Here is a 19,217-nt window from a genome sequence, read left to right on the forward strand (position 1 = left end):
GCCCCTACTTGGATTACCCTGCTCCTCCAGCATGTAAAAATGCACCAGTAGCACCGTTCCCACCTCGCAGAGGTGGGAATCCAGCCTAGAACTGTACCTTGTTTGTAAATTCTGTTTTCACCTTCCCTCCCCTTTACTCCTTCAGCATCAGCCCCAGTTGGTAAAGATCAGGTATTATTCTATTAGTGTCTACACCTTGAGATAATTCCCTAACTATGACAAGTGTGGCAGCTTTTAGTATAGCAGTTTAGTTCCCCCCCGTTACATCAATGCCTTGTACCATTTTAAAACATAACTTCTTTCTATTGATACATCTCAATATCCTTCTTCCTTACAGCTTTGTCAATGCAGTATCACAGCCTGTGAAGACAGCCCTGCATCTTTACAAAGCAGCTGGTTTGTATTAATTGTCCCCCTCTTGGGGAAGGTGGGGAGGCGGGGTAAGGACACAGACCTAAATGCTAATTAGTAATCATAATGATTAATTGTAAAGCTGTGGGTGATCAACAGGCCAAGCAATGTGCCTTCCGTCACACGGCTGCCACGTCCACTTGAACCACCGCAAGTCACTGCCTCCTGGGAGTGTCCGTAACCGTTCTAGCATAACATTTTAGCTCCATGCACCCTGTCAGTATATCCAGGGTACCAGGAATACTCACAGCTCCTCTAGCCAAAGAAAAGCGAAGGACAAGGAAGAAGGACAGGCAGGCTAATGTGGGCTGGAAGGAGAAATGTAACTATAGGCAATAAGAGGAGAATAGGAACACCCTAAGAACAGAGCAGATCTGGAAAGGTCACATATGAGCATGGACATACAGCACAGAGAAGGAGATGTGCAGGCCCTTGGCATTAGGCCAGGGCCACACAAACAGTCCTTAGCACAAGGAGGCAATTACAAAGAGGACAGGGAGACATCCAAAGTGGAAGAGGTTCGGGAAAATACATGGTGGGCCTAAGAGAGGGGGAATGGGAGTGCGAGCACCCCTGGGAGCAACACCAAGTGGGCTAGTCTCCAGCGTTTCACTCTGAGAAGCCAGCAAGGGAGCAGATCCAAGGGCACCTTCCCGACTTTATTGTTGGCAGACTGTGCTGAGGTTCAGCACCAACATGTGAAGATCCTGAGCACAATCTCAGATTTCCGTCTCCCTCACAGGTTTGGGGGGGGGTGGAAGATGGAAGGGGGAACACCAGACACATTTTTTCCTACTGTTTTGGAACAACAACAAAAAATACCCACAAAACAAACAAACAGCAGAGTTACAAGAGAATTTGGAAAAGCATGTAGAAGGATGCTTGCTTAGAAATCTAGAAAGTATAGTAAGGTTCCAATCCAGAAAAACACCTAAGCTATGTTGATTTTTCTTCCTGCCAGTAATACCTTCCCTTACAGCTCAATATGCTTATGTGAGCAAAATATTTTAAGTAAAACTTCCAGTAAGTAGACTGTAATGAATGGATCCAATATATTTAAAAACCATTAAAAAACCAAAGCTAATAGCTGAAATACTGCTTTGCATGATATATCAGTACATTAAACACACAGGAAACTTGATTATTTTGATTAGATGTGTCACTTAGATGCATCCGCTTTCCCAATATTGGCTGACATACTTTCAGAAGGAATAAAATACCCCAAATACTGGCAGTTACATGTTCTCTAAGAATCATTGGCTGCACTGGTCATCTGTAAACAGTTAAGGTTAAAATTTACAGCCTCACTAGGTCAGCACAATTTATTTTTCTGTTGGCAAAAGCTTCCTGGAGATTCTCCCAACAGAAAGACAGAGGTAGGACAGACGTACTCTTGGGCAGTATAAGTTTGCTCACATCAGAGAGCTGTTAAATTTGCTGAGATGTAACAGTACTATTTAATTTAAATACAAAACAGTTATTTGTCTGAACATGCGTAATTATACTATCTTTAACATCTTTAATAAGCTGACTTCAATATAATTATCATCCTAGTACCTGCAAGGCCATGCCTTCTCTTGTCTTTCCCTGCCCCGTTACAATTCAGCACAGAAAAAGCAGCACTATAGAAGGAGTGAGGATACTTGACTGGAAATCTAGAATGTATAGTAGGTCCCCAATCCAATAAAACACAGAAGCCACACTGAATTTTCTTCATGCCAGCAGTCCCAGCTGAAGCCAACAGGATCACTCCTGTGGTGAAAGTTAAGGCTGTGCCAAAATACATCACCGGATGGGGACTATTCATTTACTGTTCTCAAAACACTCAACAACCATTTATTTTCCCAAGACAGTGGGCCATATTTGGCCATTAATTATAAAGCAGAACGCCACATTAGCTGGTTAGAAATTAATGGCATGAGATGGCCTTTCATGGATAAAATCTCTTAAAGCTTCAAAACTGTGTTACTGGGGAGTAAACTTAACCACAAAGAATTTAAGTGACCTGTTGGAGAAACAGCAAGTCAACGTGTGAGTTCAGATCAGCACCTAGGCGTTCTCCCTCCTGCTCAGAGTCTTTAACCATGTGAATATATTTGAAGAGGGGAGCATTACTAGCGTGAACAAGTGGTTACTACTGTAGAATTAAGAAAAGTTCATGCAACTCTCTCTTACCTTGCAGCCAGTCTCGAAAGTAGTGCAACCACATTTTGGGAAGCTGCCTATCCTCTTCCAACAAAACGTATGTCACATTGCTGAAACTTCTGTGAAGTTCGTAAAGTAAGTGCTGGACATTTGGATAGTCTGCTTTCTGTGTCACAATATACATGTTGTAGAATGAAAAGTACTTGAACTGTGCGGCAATAAAGTCATATTCCCGTGTTTCTCGTGGTACAATGTCTGTAAGATCTAGTCCATCTCTTACCCGGGTAGTTCCATAAAGGCTGAGCCCAAGCAAACCCAGAAAAAGAAAAATAACCACAATCTGCAACAGAAAATGGAAATGCATTTGGTTTTAGGTTTCTAAAGAAACTAACAATTCATAATGGCACACTACAAAGCCAGGTTCAAAATTAACAACCAGTCAGTCTACTTTAAAGCTTTTATTTCTTTTTTTTTTTTTTCATAAACATATACACTACAAGGCTAAGCTAATTTGTGCTTTATTGAAGGGGCTCTGCATCATGAATGAGAAATTTCTATTGTAATAAAGTTTAAAAGTGGCTTTAGCTTCACTGTTCACAAGCTTTTGTTACTGAAAGTCACCAAAACCCTCACTCATAATTTAAATTTGGAAAGTATGTCTCTATAGCACTCGCAAGATAAAACTTTTAAAGTATGAAATTAGCTGTAAAATTATTAAGAATTGTTATTCCAAAATAATTCTCTTTATTCCTTATATTTAATACCACTGCCAGGATAATTTTATTACTGGGCAAGGCAGAAGTCTACTTTTGAAAAAGAGGTAAATAGTTCCCTGATTACCTTAGCTTTTGGTTTTAGGAGGAATGGAGCATAATGCTTTTCTGCAAAAGATGAGAGTGTCCACTTCGTACAGGGTGGCTCAAGGCAATGCATACTGGAGTCTGAGAATTGGGAAAGCAAATCCCTCGTCGAGCTTGTGCTTTCTGGGCTCTGGCAGCTAAGATTATCTTGTGTCACTGTCACTGGCTGCACAGATATTTCTGAGCGAGGCTCTGCTGTGGTGTAGTACACCTGCGTATGAGGATCGTATTCTGTGCGCAACTGCACTGTAGACTGCATTGTAATCTGAGTTTCATGTGCAAAACTGTGACTGCTGTACGGGGGCGGAGGACTGTAGCAAGTATTGTCGTTTTCTGTATACGCTTGAGGCTCAATCTGAATCACTCTAGTGACACATGGACTGTAAGAGAAGAGAAAAACATCTGTTTGCATTTAGATGGATCTTTGTTTTCATCAGACTAGATAGGATAACCTGCTTCCATCTGAGACTGCTTCTACTACTATTAGGTGGTTTATATTAACTAAGTGTAACACTTTGATGTGAATCTTATTCTGCGCCTTTAGGAAACATTCCTCAGACACGGTTCAAAGTGTAGGCCTCTGAGAATATGTACACATTTCTTGTGCTCAGGAAAGAAGGAACCACCATCTGTCTGAAGACATTGATATCTACCCACACCACTCCATTAATTACACATGCTAATCAGGTCAGTACCCAGGTAGTTGCACACAGTCTGAATGCACAGTATGTGTGTGATTTTGCATCTACGTGCTCATACTCAGAATTAAGCTATTTCGATCAAAATGTAAACACATGACATACTGAGCTCTTCTGTTTAGAACTATTAAAGTAACTGTTAAATAATATTTGGGCCTTCTGGATAAGATCTCAGACTTTTGGGAGGCAGGTTGAAACCACTTGCTACACACTGACTGAATGTTTTAAAAATTAAGTAAACATACGCAAGGATTAATTCCCAGGAAGGACGGGTAATGTGAAGAGACAAAATTACAGAAGTAAATGAAGCATTCCCTTTATTTTAGTCTATGCGAGACCCTAACAGATACCTAGTTTACAAAAAAAAAAATTATCAGAGACAAACCTCTTCCTGTACATGAGAAATGACAAATTGATGATAGAAAACAGTATCAGAGATTTTTCACCAAGTGGTCAAATCCTACAGAACCAAGAGGAATTCAGAATGTTGCCTACCTAAACAAACCAAGATCTCATTAACTGCATTTCTTCATAGGTAAATGGGCCTGAATTCTGATACACGTTTGGTGCAACTTTACATGAGGGAATAAATGGAAGGTCTGATTGCCCTGTATTTCTGAGAATCAGGGCTCCAAAATTCAAGCACATTAGGCCACCCACTGAAACTATGACTGAATCAGAAATAGAAAGTAGGAGTCCTGGCTTGGGATCCCTGTTCTAACCACCCCCTCAAAAGCAAATCTAGGAAAGTGCTTTCTCTCTTTGACATTTGACTTTTGGGAGACAAAGTGCAGTCTCTCAAATGTCAAACTATGTCAGCTCCTAGGTGTGTGTAAAAGGCTAAGATGACACAAGGCGGATTCTCCACATCCTGGTTATGACAGTAAGAGTACATGTGTAGAAATACAGCTGATCCTCTTCATTGCAGGCAAAAGCAGAAACTAAGGCAGAAAACATGCTTAATTTCTAAGCAGTGGCTCCACTGATGACAGTAGGCTCCTCCTAGCCCCCCCCCGCAGAGCTGTCTGTGTATCAGGTAAGAGTCTGTGTATACACTCTTTAGAATGGCAGTATTGCCATTCTAAATTATTATTGCAGCTGTAACAGAAACTTTATCAAGCATTATCCTGTAAAGGTACTGATCATCCCACATTCCTCATAGTCCTATGAAAAACTCTGCTAAGGGGAAGTCATTTTACAGTTTATACATTATGTTAATGTATTTAAGTTTAAAGGCATAAAAAGCATAAAAATCAGCACATAGTGATTAACGATAAGTAAGGCTTCTCAGTACCCTGAGTTATGTACAGTTTTCCAAGATTACCCAATATTAGCACTGGACACCTTGCAGTACCCCGTAAGATTCTAAAAATACTTGAAGATATTCCTAAAGCGTGGATCTTTTATCTCCTTTCAAAAGTTGTCCTTCAACAGTCAAAATGAACATATGTATGAATGAAGGGAAAAGTGCGTGTGTGTGAGAGAGACAGACAGACAGACATATTTTAACTTTTCCCCTCAGTCAGGTAAAAACCAAGGTAGCAAATATAAGTCAGTCACTAGCAATGAAATCTTAACAATAACATACTGACCCCGCTGCAATGAAGAACTCCCGCTTCTGACAAGGAATGGTAGCACTGACTGGTGACCACAAAAAGGACACACCTCATGCATCGATCTTTCACACATTCTCACCTTGTAAAACAGCAGAATATATCCAGTCTCCTGTCTTCCCGACGATAAAGGTCCATGCTCAGGATAGCAGGAAAAATCAGCAGAACCATAGCAAAGTTGAATACCACCACAACTGCTGCCTGGAGATCAATCATAGGAGAAGCGATGTCGTTACTAAGCTTCATGTAGGGCATCAGCTTTATAAAGCATAAAACTTCCTTCCAATTCTCATCCATTCACCCATTTATCATGTCAACCCGTCAGATGCTTTCAAGCTTTTCCCTGAGGAAACTGGGAGATATACTTTTACATTCCCATTTCATTATGGTAGGCCTATTGTGGTTAATTACGTTCTTTCAATAATAAACTTCATATTATTTTAATACATCTGTGCCTGGAGATGCGGTGATAATTTTTTAAGTGGAAAAACAGAGTCAACAAATTGTACTTTTGCATGAGATTTTGCCACACTTAAGAGTCTCACAGTAAAAAAAAAAGATGGAAGCAAAAGCAAACCTGGAACTAGAACTGAAGTTCTCACATTAAAGGGGGTCTGAAGTAACTTAAGCATCACAGTAACATTAAAGCACATTATTAAATCAGAAATGAAATAAAGATTTAAGTAAATTTTAATGAAACTTTTCTATTTAGTAAAATATTATGCACTTGATGTACTTACTTAGAAGTCTAGCCAAAAAGAACAACATTTTGGGTTTATCAGGGATTATTTTTAAAGGAGAATCAAAATTAATCCAACACCACATACGTATTAATATGCTTGTATTTAGCAGAACTTGATTAATAAGCCAGTCTACCAATATGAGTCTTAAATTGCAACAAGAATATATCTTAAATTGGAACAAGAATACTTGGTTTAATTTGTAAAGCGAACATTACATAACGAAAAAAACCAGCCTCCCCGCCCACCCCCTTTCAAACCATACTTCAAACCGTTTCCCACACAGAGATTCCCAGAGAATCTCCATAAACATATGTGGTGCAGCATCTATCATTATTATTAATAGCATTTATTTGTAATGCAGAATTGTTAGGAGCACTAGGCATCACAAAGGGAAAGCCTGGGCACAGATGGGACTGGAAGACAGTTATAAGAGTAGGAGAGACACTGGGAAAAAAAATGGTTGAGCCATCCACAGATGAAAAAACCCCTTGAAATCCTTTTATTTTACTCATTAGATAAGCAGTAGCCATCTCAATAGTAGCCCAGTTTCATGTTAAGGAAATCATACGAACTATCAAGTGCCTCCACTTGTAACCAAGTAATGACTGCTTGGATTAAAACAGTCATAAAAAAAGAACAAAAGTTGGGCTACAAAAATGAAGTCACTGACCTGATATAAATAGGCCCTCCTTTTTCCAAAATAAACAAATGGCTGCTTTTGATGTTGAAAAGTCAGGCCTCAAAACTGGCAGCTCAAAAGATGTGACATCCAAAATCCATGCTTTAAAAATTCTTCACTTACGTGTCAAATAAATAATATAAATACCCTAAATAATGCAATTTTTATTTTTGTGTCTCTTTATCTGTGAAAATCAAAGTACTAGCACACTGAATGATTTTTAGGGTTTTGAAGCTGTCAAAGGATAATACATAAGACTACGTATTGTTTTTTACTTTTTTGAGAATGACAGAATCAACTAGTTACATAAATATTTTCTAGTCATTTCTATCAAAAATATGTTGTATACAAAAGTGTTTTTTAATGGTGTTTCTCTTTTGTTGTCTCCAGCCTGCTTTAAGTAAGATTTTGGTCCTGCTGGTTGTCTGCAGACATAACTACTAAAACAGAATTTACCTAGTACTTAAAGCCAAATTAGTATTTAGCCATCTTTGAGAGAAAAGATCCAATGACTATTACATGATTTATAAATATGCACACAGAAAGGTATGTAAGGTCATAGCCAAGGCTTTAAAATTAAGTGATTTCCTTTTGATCCTCTCTAGAATTAATTGAATCTGTCAGAAAAACAAATGGCTGCTGCTGCAAGCAAGGTGTTCGTTGGACCTAGTTCATACAACTGCTTTCTTTGCTGCTAAACCAGAGAGGGTTGAATCACCCATATAACATGAATAATTAGTTGTGTCTAACCAAGATCTTCTATCAAGGATCAGCTAAAATCTTACTGAGATTTGGAAAAAACAGCTGAGGCCTGACTCAATAATTCTTATTCCTCCCAGCATGGCTGAAAAACTAACAGAAGTCCTGTGTTCCTGCTCCATAAACTGCACATGCTTCATGCCTTATCGGTTCCCTTTGTAGACCCCAACATCCTTGAATGTCAAATGCTGCTAAACCTGAAAACTAATACGTATATGTACGGTAGAGATGCCATTGAAGTTACTTATATTCACATTTGATTTTTTAAGAAGCATCAAAACTAATCCAACCACACATAGTAAATCTGCCTACTAACATGGCATCTCTTTTTAGAACAACTAGATTTTCCATTGTGCCACCCCGGTGTTTATGTACTAACCCTGCAAGTAAAATATTTTTAAACAATCCTCTCTGTTCTGATTTGTACTTAAATAGATTCCTAGAGCTTAACACCACACTTCCTATACATTGCTCACTGTCCCTCCCTCACCCACCGCCCCAGCATTTCAAGAATGTAAGAATTCTCAGTTTTCACAATTAAAAACAGAAAATATTGTTCTTCTTTCAATTCTAATTTGTCGTACCATCAAAAAACACCCTGTGACTTGAAGAGGAGAGGGAAGGAAGAACTGTTGAGGGGTGACTCAATCTCCGACCTGATGCATCAGCCACCGCTTCCCCTCCCAATACCATTTAGACATCTGGTGGCTGGGAACGGGAACGTATGAGAAATGTGATCATGGCAATACCCACAATCTGTAACAACTACATCGGCTGGAAAAGCAGCAACAAAAAACTGTGGCAGCAGAGCTTCCAGACTACAGGCAATCTCTTAGCAGCACCCAAGCTGAGAGCATGCTTAGGATTTTTGGGGACAGGGCATCTTCTCTCACCCCTTCAGAGACGAATGGTCAAATGGGAGAGGAAAGGGCCTCAGACCTTTTCCTTGAGAAATCAACAAAGATAAGATTAGTCCTAGAAGGGATAAAATGGGGCCTACTCAAGGGTATAAAATGAAGGCATTCAGTGAAATGAGATCAGAGAGTAGTAAAAAAATTCCGTTAGTCAGAAAAAAATGTTGGTCACTTTCTGAGAAACATGCTCCCCTTTTTTGCATCTTTTCATAATGCACAGCCTAAAAATATTATTGCTGCTGCAACTGTTAACGGAGACAGAAGAATGGCAGTCTGTGCTGGAGGCAGCAAGGGAGACGCGAGCCAGGCTGGTAGGCTGGGGCCCCGCCGAAGGTATGTGCTGCTATGTGCCATTCCTGGCAGCCCACCCAAGGAGAGCGGGCCTGCTGTACAGCCAGAGGTGATGAACAGACGAGGAGGTCTGTCAGGGAAACTTCCACCCTACTGCTGCCTATCTGCAACTCCCTCCTGACAGCGTACAGCCTCGGATCCCCCCTTCCCTCCCGCCCCTTTTCCCTGAGGCTTTAATTTTGCTTGTTAAATTCTCCTGTCAGGAGCAGGGAAAGGTAAATGGCGTGGGTAAAAGGAGGGGGACAAACCACTTCAGCGGAGTAAGATAACTGAATGAGCTTAAAAACTTACGTTCTTTCTCTCCGCAAACCCACCACCACCACCTGGTAATGCACTTTTACATTTAGGAAAAAAACTTGTCATTCTCACAGTGAGGGAAAAAGTTACTGCTAAGACTTATTGGGAAAAGTTCCACCCCCGCTCATTAGTGAATCCACACCACTCCTCTGCTGTTAGGGGAGGAAGTTTCTGGTGTGAGGAAGAAGAGGTAGATTAATTTTTGTGAAGCTGTGCCTTCTCTTTCCTGGGCAGAATTTATTCCATAATGGTGTCCAAATACTCTCTCTGAGGAAAGAACTCAGTCCAGCAGTAGTTACCCTCTGCCTTGCCTTCCTTCGTTTATACTCAAAACAAAGGGCTATGTTTAAGACATTCCTACTGTAAACTTCAAAAACTTTCAGTGGATTTCTCTGATAACCTCCCCTCTGCCAGAGTTTTAAGAAATGAAACACATCTGAAAACTCAGGACTGTGCGCTCTTACAGGTGACTCTCGTGACTATTTGGGACATGTTCAGAATCTCAAAGCCCTAAAACTGCTTAAATAAGGGGCTAATAAGATCAACAAATGAAAAAAATTAATATGGTGAAAAAGCTAAAACAGTCCCTATCTGCATAATGGGATTAATTTAAAAAATCTCACTTTCAAAAGGACTGATTTCCATTTTTTAAAACTCAGCAATAAGTAACCCTAGCAAGCTCCTAAGACAGCATCAGACTTGCAGTGTTTGAGTTCCATAAAGTAAATGAACAACTCAGACGTATCAATGAACTGCTTCAGCTGGCAGAACAGAAGCTAAGAAAGAAGAAAGCATTGATATGCAAAATGTTGAGTTTCTAAGTAAAAGTTGGGCTTGCAGACACAGGAAACGATTTATTCTCCCTCAGCAGCTGGGTTATTTTACAGATACTGGGCCTCAAAAGTTATGGAAACTTTGACAATTATCTTGCAATGTCTTAAGAAAAGTGAATGAAGAGCAAAACAAGGTCAAGAGCAATCCTTTTTTTAAGCCCATCTGTTAAAAATTCACTATCTAGATGAGAAGAAGGCAGCATCTGTGAAAAGTAAATGAAGTATTTCATTGCTTTCTAAGTCTTGCTAGGAAGCTATCGAAGACGGCGAGGACTTCTTGTTTAAACAAGCCTGAGTAAAAGGGAGAGGGAGGAAGAAGACTGTAAATAAAGAAATCCATATATAAATACAGACCACCCACCAAAATCTGCCATGGTTATCTGATTCTGAATGTTGTGATTAATGTAGCACCTGATTTTGATTTTACCTGGTGAAGCTAGGCAAAGCAAGTAATAGATGTTCCTTTCTAACAACAAAGGATGTTATTTTAGTGGTTCCTAACTTATATACATATCAGTTGTATGTATTGCTCTAGCACAAATAAATCCTCATTACAGGTTTCCAGCTGCCCTTTTTTTGCATGTTTTTCCATCTCTTATATACATATAAGGAGTTACTATGTGCAAGCAAAGACAAATTATGGACGCATGTGAGAAAAGATTGAGCAACTCAAACATTAATTTCTGGACACCCAAACATTCCTACACATAGATTCCATATTAATCACTGCCTTAAAAAGGACTTTGATTGTGATGTTTTTATTCTGAATAATATCGACATGTTCATACATGAATATGTTGAAATCTTACTGGAAACCTTTTGTTTGTCATTTTGCTATGCAGACTTCATTTTCTGAACTTTCAGTGACTCAGTCTATAGCATGGAAGCAGGCAAAAATAAAAGACTTTAGGAAAGGTATATTTAACTTATACTCAGATTACAGTAACAATTACAGCTGCTGTCTCCACATATGTTCCAAAGGCAACCTGTCATGTTCTGATGTGAAGAGTGAGAACAGAGAAAGGCTGAGCAAAATTTGATCAGATAAGAGAGAATTAATTTTGGTGGCTCCCACTCAACAGCTTAGCAGTGCGATTAGGACAAAATAGCCCATCTCTGTTGAGTACTTCTTATGAGATGCATTTAGGCTGAAGTAACTTCTGTAAGTACTACACAGGTACTACAAAGCCTGACAAAACAAGCCTTGTCCTCTGATTCCTAGTGAAGATCTCAAGTATCCTGTTAGCTGCTTAACGTACATGTTGAATGTTTGAAATTGCGCCACAGATTTAGGAGACATAAGTAACTTCTTCCAACAGAAGGAGTATTACACTTCAAAAACCATTTCACACATTGACACTGGTCTTTGCCATAAAATAAAACAATTCACTGTCATGTCACCTGTAAGAAGAGACATCTAGGTTTTTGGAAATCAGTAGAGCTAAATACTGCTAACCATTCAGGACTAAGGATCTAGTTTTAGTTGCCACAGACTTCTGCTAAACAATGCAGAAAACTAATGAGGCCTTTACTTTCTCTCTTATTCACTACCAAATTCCCCATTGAGAAGGAAATGGTAAACAAATTATTTACGCTTATTGGTAACGTAACTGTAATCGCAAACAGTTTACCATTTTACAGCTTAATGCAGGCCTACCTAAATCTCTGGAAACAGCAATAATTGCCACAAGTATTAAGAAAAATTGCAGCCCTTGCTTCCTCTGGGTAGCCAAGGGCTCAAGGAGAATGAAAAATTATTGGAGAACCAGGCTACAGCAGAAGAAAAATAACTACTGAAAAAGTACAGTTTGCCTGCTCTGCACCAAGGTCATGCAGTGCGATAAATTGCTTGTGTATTAAAGCAGTGTCAGGGAAGAAATTCCGAGAGCTTTCTTCAAAGAGCCCTTGCTTTCAGAAGAAAGCTTTCTCTAGCATCCTTAATATTTCATATTCCTGAAGGTATATTATCACAAACAAATACAAGAAGACAAAGAGAGAAAGGGAGAGAGAGCAATACATGGTTCAGCAAACAAAATTCACATTTTCTCTCAAAGCAGTTGGAACGTAAAATTCTTGACGTTTTCTCCAAGTTTGCTAAAATTACATTGGGAGCAAGGCTGTACGAACTGCTGCAGTAATAATTAACATGACAAATGCATATTCACTGCTGTCACTGCACTTTGGTTACAGTTTTTAAGAGCAGCAAATTGGACAAACGTGAATGAAAGGATTAAATTCCTACTGAGGAATGTTACAGTACACACAACAGTACAGTCTACTCCTCTTAAGAATGTAAATCTTTCTGGAGACTTGTTTCTGCTTAGTGGCATACATCTTGGTTTTTGCACTCAACCCAGCTGTGATGGGGCAGGGTATTCTTTCACCTGCTAACAGGATGCGAGAGACTCCAGGCATGAGAAACGGGAGGAGCCGAATCAAGGGCAGACAGCAGTTGTTATTACCCAGATCTGTAGTAAACAGTGACCACATACTGGTTCAGTGAACTGCAGCAGCACTGAACACTACCACTTAACACTACCACTACCGGGTATCATCACTGGCCTTCTATGATGGGACCATGCGTAAGAGCTAACAAAATAGCATATAAACTTACTTGGAGTGAAAATGCTCGTAAAGCAGGAATAGGGATTAAGGCAGCCATAAAGAAAGCAGTAACATTGCTGATAGATGTAAGGGCTACACTTGCTCCTGTTCGCTTCAAACATTCACCTGTTCTGTCCTGCAAAACAAATGACGTATCTTAAAAGTCAAGTGAATAAGGTGATGTCCTGCAAATGAAGGGGTCATCCTACAGATACTATACAGTAACAGTGAAAAATTATTACAATGAAATTCTGAATATAAGTGTGCATTTGAGAGCATGTGAGAATAAACAACATACTAAATATATTGTTCAGGAGAAAAGCAGATGACACACGAGTGCTCATGTTTTTTGCGGGTAGAAAACTATCAAAGCTGACTCTAGCTTCAGAACACAAAAAAACAGGTACTGACATTGTATCAACTATGTCTGTAGTTAAGTAGGATGTATTTTCTACCAGTGGAGTCACTTGGTGTTCTCCTTTTTCAGACAAAATAAGCATGTATTAACAGCACAGAGGCATAACATAGCTACACATCTTGAAGAAGTATGTAACAAAACAAAAAAACCCAAAACCCAGGGACCACACACAAAAAACACAGTGAAATCAAGATAAAGACATGACCCTTTCCCAACCCAACAGGCTATTTTGAAGCATGGAGGTTATAGTAGAGGGAGGTTATAGTGTCAGCATGCCAAACTAGCTGGAAAGAGCACATGGGAGACATTGCTTGTAAAAAACAGAATGGGCAAATATACATTGCTTTTAAATGGTTTGTACTTTGGATATGAAACTTTGGACCCAGGGTAAAAAAGTCAATAAAAGGAAAGGATCACAAAAGTGACATCTTAGATTTCATAACATTAATACGTTATGCTTTGAAATGTCATGGTCAATTATAAACATCAGAAAAGAAAAACAGAGAAAAATATACAAAATAACTCAAATTTAAGGCCACAACAAATAAGTAAAGGTAACAGTTGATACAAATAAAAAGAAATGTTTGTTTTCTAAGCTGTCCTCCTTCTCTTTCTTTTCACCTTAACGTTTTTGTGTTCTTCCATTAAAAACATTCTATCATTTAATTGTCAGACTTGTATTTGAGTTTGTTCCTAAATTTGCATCGACTTTCACTGAAATTTTGGGCAGAGTTTGGATTAAGTAAATTAGCCTTTATATGACAGCTATAAATTAAATTTTCAAGACAAAATAAATCTAAGACACTATTAAAAAAAAAAAAGAATGTGAACATTCCAAAACATTCCAGGATCACACGAATTGCCACCATTTCCTATTTTGACAAAAATAAGAATTTCTAGACCCTAGGAAAAGCTATTGAGAAAAAACCTGGGGTTTTTAATCACTACTAATTAATTCTGGATACAGTTATCTTTTCCTATACAAAGCCTTTTGTTTTATCTTCCCCCAAATCCCCATTTATTATTACCTCGAATGGAATTCTCTTATTCTGCCCTGTTTCGCTAAATGCATGTGCCAGAAGGAAAACATCGTCTACACCAACTCCAAGAGCAAGAAAAGGCAAAACCTTGGGGGAGAAACAAAACAAACAAAACCCAAGAAGGTTGTTTTATGATCTGCCATGCAGCTAGCCATTAAATGGCTAATTAAAGCAACTTTTACATTACACTGTACACAAATCCAAGGGTAAAATGAAAATCAAAAGGATGCAATACAGCTATTAGCTTTTATTCTGGAATACTGCTGAGGAACTTGCAGCATACCATTTACAGGTACAAAATCTCACCAAAAGTTAATTCAAGTTTTGGGTAGACAAAGAATATCTGATAATAATTCAAGTTATATTCAAAATATTCTCAGAATTTGAACATCCTGATATATTCAGATGTAAAGACAAAACCTGCAGCTTCTTATGTACAACTGGATGCCCCCACTCATATTGGGACACAGAAAAATCAAATAACCCAGAATCTAGTAATCATACAAACTACACGATACCTGCCTTTTTCTTTAATATCATTTGGCAGCATGATCACTTAATTTCTCACAGCATAAGCTATGAGATAGGAAAAAGGCACAAGTAAGAATCTAGAGCCAAAATTCTTTTGCAGCTTTTTTCCCCTCAAAGATTCAGTTGTGTTCGTTTACTAACAAAGTACTTGTAATTTAACAGCAGACTTGTGTCTCCTAAATACCTGAGTTGTGGCAGCATTAAAGGAAATTCCAATCAATGAGCACAGGCCCAATCCTGCAGCCACTGAGAGTGCAACCAACAAGACTCCTGCCAGCCCCACGGCACCCTGAGACTTGGCACAGTCCCACCGCAGCATTGTTAAACAGGCGTAGGCAAGCTAAAGCAAGTGGGGGGGGGGGGGAGAAGGAGGTGGGGGGAAAAAAGCAAAATATTAGAATGGATCCTTCTCTAACAGCTATCTCTCCCCACCCAAAATACACATCCTTAAAAACACTTTTAAACAGAACAGACACATCACAGATGTTACATGGAGGATCAGGTGACAAGCCTGAGGCAGAACTTTACAAACTGGACTACTGACAGGTAACAATAAAGCAGATATTTAAGCCCTGCTCTACTACCAGAGAAAATTAAATAAATTTATTTTATTACCATTAATAAGTAGCCACTAGCTACTCTGATAACACTGACATCAGAAAATGACTTTAGGATGTCATCCAAGGTGGTCGTAGTAAAGGAAAGCACCTTCTGAGTAGAGTTTTGTGCAACACTTTGATGAACAACCTATGAAAAGAAAAATAAAACTTGGTGTGACTAAAGAAAAAATTCATTGCCATCTTCTACAGCACACATCTGAAATCAACTGCTTTTGCCTTAACGTTCCTGCGAAAGCCTACACCCTACGCAGAGATTATGCTGATGCTACACAAATGTGTTTGGTAATTATTTCTTGCAAGCTACTGATTATCAGACAAGAATTTGCATCCTTCAGGAAAGGCTACTGCATTCCCAGCCCATTCCAAACATTTAACTTGAATCCTCTTCCCGTAACTCCGCCATGGATTTGCTGCAGTACGAGTTTTGCCTTTAACTCAAGGCCAGTGATCTCTTCGGGGTGCTCCTCTTTCCCCCCTGCCTGGCCATTCGCAGAGGTCAGAAGCAGCGCAGCAGAGGTCGGAGCTTGGGACACAGAGGCCAGGCACTGTCACATAGCCTCCCCGCCCAGGCTGCCACTGGGAGAGCAGCCCATGGCTGGCTAATGTTTTCCAGACACCTTTAGAATAACCACACCAACCAAAAGCTTTTAAATTCCAGCCAGCTCTTCGGTTCCTTCTCGGCCCCAGCAAAGCAAAAATGTCCCAGACAGCAAAGAGCAAAACCTTCATGGCTTCTCATATGTGAATAACCAAGCAGCTTCTTAATTGAAAAAAAAAAATAAAATCAGCTTATAAACTGGGAGGCATTGACTCAGTTCTGGTTTAAGCATCTTCTTGAAGAAATACTGTAAAAAGCCGTGACAGAAGGCAGTGGATCTCAGCAGGACTCTATAGTATGATATCTAGGTTATTTTCATTTTACCTCAACATACATCCTCTGCCAGGCTTCCAGAATTGCTGCTGCCTTATCCTCGTTCCAGTTGATATGTGAAACATATTCATACCCCTTGAAGTGCTCATACATTTGCTTAGGAGTCATTAACTGAAACATGGTTTGCAAAGCCTGGGCACTGTGACATGGAGAGAAGGGAGAGGAGGAAGAGGCATAAAATGAGCATTTTCAGGAAATTATTTTCATGGCATCAAGTCCCAAATGAGACCCTAACAGGAGCTTGCAAGAGTTCTCGATTTTATAGGGCACATGTTCGTATTAAAATTGAACAGAGTATAATTATTCTACAGTGTATCTGGTGCAGCCGTACTGGTCTATGCAGTATTGAGGCTAAATCTGGTTTCACTGAAGTTAATGAGAGTTTTGCCATTATTTTCAATAGGATCAGTTTCAGGAACAAAGAATGTAACCCTACAAATCAGTTATAAAGATCATGATTGATAGACAGATTACTGTGAGGGTGCCACAGGAACAGTTACTTCTACGAGATCTTGTAAATGCTGTTGGCAATTTGTCATTTGAAGACCTCGGTCTTTTTCATCCCTTGGAGAGAAATGCCAGATTAAACTCCTGGTGCCTGACAAGCTGCAAGGAGTACACAATGGCAACAACAATCCATCCTGAATTTCCACAATATGCAACTGTATCCAGCAATTTTAGAAGCTTAAAGAACTATTTTATTTTTCACTAAAAAGATATTCTTTGGCTACTTGTTGAAAGACTTATCAATGTTTAGTGTGAATGTAAAAAACGTCAAAATTCATATTAAAAGTTCTAGTAAAAGTTCTCTGTATTAAATATGGAAGAATTATGCTTCATTTAGTTTAGTATAGACTACATTTTTCAGAACAGTTCTATTTCACAGGTTTTTCCCCCCCTGAAGTCCAGTGTCCCATGAATTCTTCAAGAAGTCTGAAACAAAGGGGTTTGTTTTATCACTCAAAACTGCATTCAAGATGTAGGGACACAGAAATAGACTCTTCTCTATATTGATCCTGAACAAAAAGTTTAGTGTAGATTTTGGAATTCTGAGAGAAGTCAAATGAATGAGCACATTATCCAAATTTTTTTTTTCCCTTTTTCTTTTGATCGTATTTCAAAACATGATCAAAGGTGTGCAGTGCTTTAAACACTGTTCAATGCTTTACACATACATTTTAAACAACAAAGTTGCCAGGAAAAGCTTTCTTTCTGAGCAATGTACACTATCATTCTGAGGTTAGAAGCAGGAAGCAATGATGCCTCCTTAAATTTAAACAACTGCCTAATCACTCTTTTAAATTCTCTTTTCTTGAGGCATGTCCTCCTAAACTGGGATTCATAATACACATGAAGGGCAGCAGATTTTGCATGATCCTCCCCCTGTTCCCCAAAAACCAAACTCTAACAAAGAAAAACTTTGAAGTTTTCTTTAAACATTTGTTTACCTGACAAGTTTACCAGAACTGTTCTTGACTGTACCACCTATAATCAACTCCTCCTGCCAATGCATGTATTTTCTTGACAGTCCATAGCATCCACCACTCAAAACAAGGGCTACATCAAGAGGCTAGAAAAAGTTATAAAGAAGCAATTAATAAGTTTCATAACTTTAGACAAACTCATACCCTAATTCAACACCCAGTGTACTAGAATAACGGATATTAAAGACAATCTAGGAGGTCTACAGAAATGTGTTCAACAAATCAAGTTGAACAAATGAGCCAGATATTTGTTGACCAGATGGCAATTTCTCCAAAGCCTGATGTGATTGACAAAGGGATATATAAAATTGGGGCCCAGGATTTCAAATTCTTCACAAAAATCAACAAAACTGGCGCTACTGGAAGGAAGGCTTTGCTGTGTGGCGTGAGTGTATAGCAGCAGCTGTATTCCAGCAGTGGCTATGTCTGTCTGAAGCATCAGGTTTGTTGAAATGCCGCATCACTGCATTGCCACACCCAGCCAGCAGCTGCAACTGTACTCTCACTCTAAATACGCAGGATTAAGCATGGCATCACAGAATGAGGGGAAGTTCGTGACTGTGGGCTAACAGCATTAGAGCAAATAACAGGAACAGAAAAATGACATCACTCAAGAATTAATTATTAATTATACAAACTAATTATTGCTTGGAAGAAAATGGTACCTTCTTCTCTCCTCTCTGACCTCCCCCCCAACCCCGGCCTCCCTTGAAAAGATATGCACAAGGACAAGCAAACCTACTTTGGTGGAATTTTTATTGGGAGCTGTGATTGGGCAATCAGGATCAGCAGGATTCAGGCAGGGTCGATCCATATAACCATGACCAACCTCCGCTTTATTCAGCATTTCTTCCCAGCTCTCCACTTGGTAGTTTATTTTCTTTAACTCTTCCAAGAATTCTAAGGGGTCAAAGTTGATCCACTGCAAAGGAGGCTTCCCTCTGCAAGAGAAATCAGGAGAAAATGATACACACAAGAAAGACAAAAGAAGTACTGAAGCAAACATACTTTTAAAATTCGTATTTGCACAAATAATTGAGTTATTTTCCGTTACAAGTTAAAACCTTTTCTGGTAAAGGTTGTTTCATAAAATGTAAGGCATCTTTTAATTAGATTTGTTTATGTACTTTTCTTACAGCCCAGTTGTAATTTTAACAAAAATACTCAGTTCGTACAAAGTTATTGTATAAAACAGAATAGTCACAGGTTAAAAATACGTCAATTTACAAGCAAAGCAAAACAAATCATCAAGCACCTGAATAATAAAAAAGCAGCCAACTGCTGCT

At 39.1% G+C, this 19,217-nt stretch overlaps 1 protein-coding gene across 1 annotated transcript in view; it reads right to left on the reverse strand.

The window, feature by feature from the left end:
• PTCH1 (patched 1) overlaps nucleotides 1–19,217 on the reverse strand; it is a 42,377-nt gene that overhangs the window by 20,313 nt on the left and 2,847 nt on the right. Inside the window, exons 4-13 of the mRNA XM_009328135.1 lie at nucleotides 18,674–18,872; nucleotides 17,896–18,017; nucleotides 16,439–16,586; nucleotides 15,512–15,643; nucleotides 15,081–15,236; nucleotides 14,354–14,452; nucleotides 12,918–13,043; nucleotides 5,810–5,928; nucleotides 3,397–3,796; nucleotides 2,587–2,896 (exon numbers count right to left, since the gene is read on the reverse strand). Of these exons, the coding sequence (XP_009326410.1) occupies nucleotides 2,587–2,896; nucleotides 3,397–3,796; nucleotides 5,810–5,928; nucleotides 12,918–13,043; nucleotides 14,354–14,452; nucleotides 15,081–15,236; nucleotides 15,512–15,643; nucleotides 16,439–16,586; nucleotides 17,896–18,017; nucleotides 18,674–18,872 (1,811 nt within the window). The remainder of the gene's footprint in view (nucleotides 1–2,586; nucleotides 2,897–3,396; nucleotides 3,797–5,809; nucleotides 5,929–12,917; nucleotides 13,044–14,353; nucleotides 14,453–15,080; nucleotides 15,237–15,511; nucleotides 15,644–16,438; nucleotides 16,587–17,895; nucleotides 18,018–18,673; nucleotides 18,873–19,217) is intronic.

The sequence above is a fragment of the Pygoscelis adeliae genome, unplaced genomic scaffold (assembly GCF_000699105.1).
Source record: "Pygoscelis adeliae isolate BGI_AS28 unplaced genomic scaffold, ASM69910v1 Scaffold45, whole genome shotgun sequence".
NCBI classification, from domain to species: Eukaryota; Metazoa; Chordata; class Aves; order Sphenisciformes; family Spheniscidae; genus Pygoscelis; species Pygoscelis adeliae.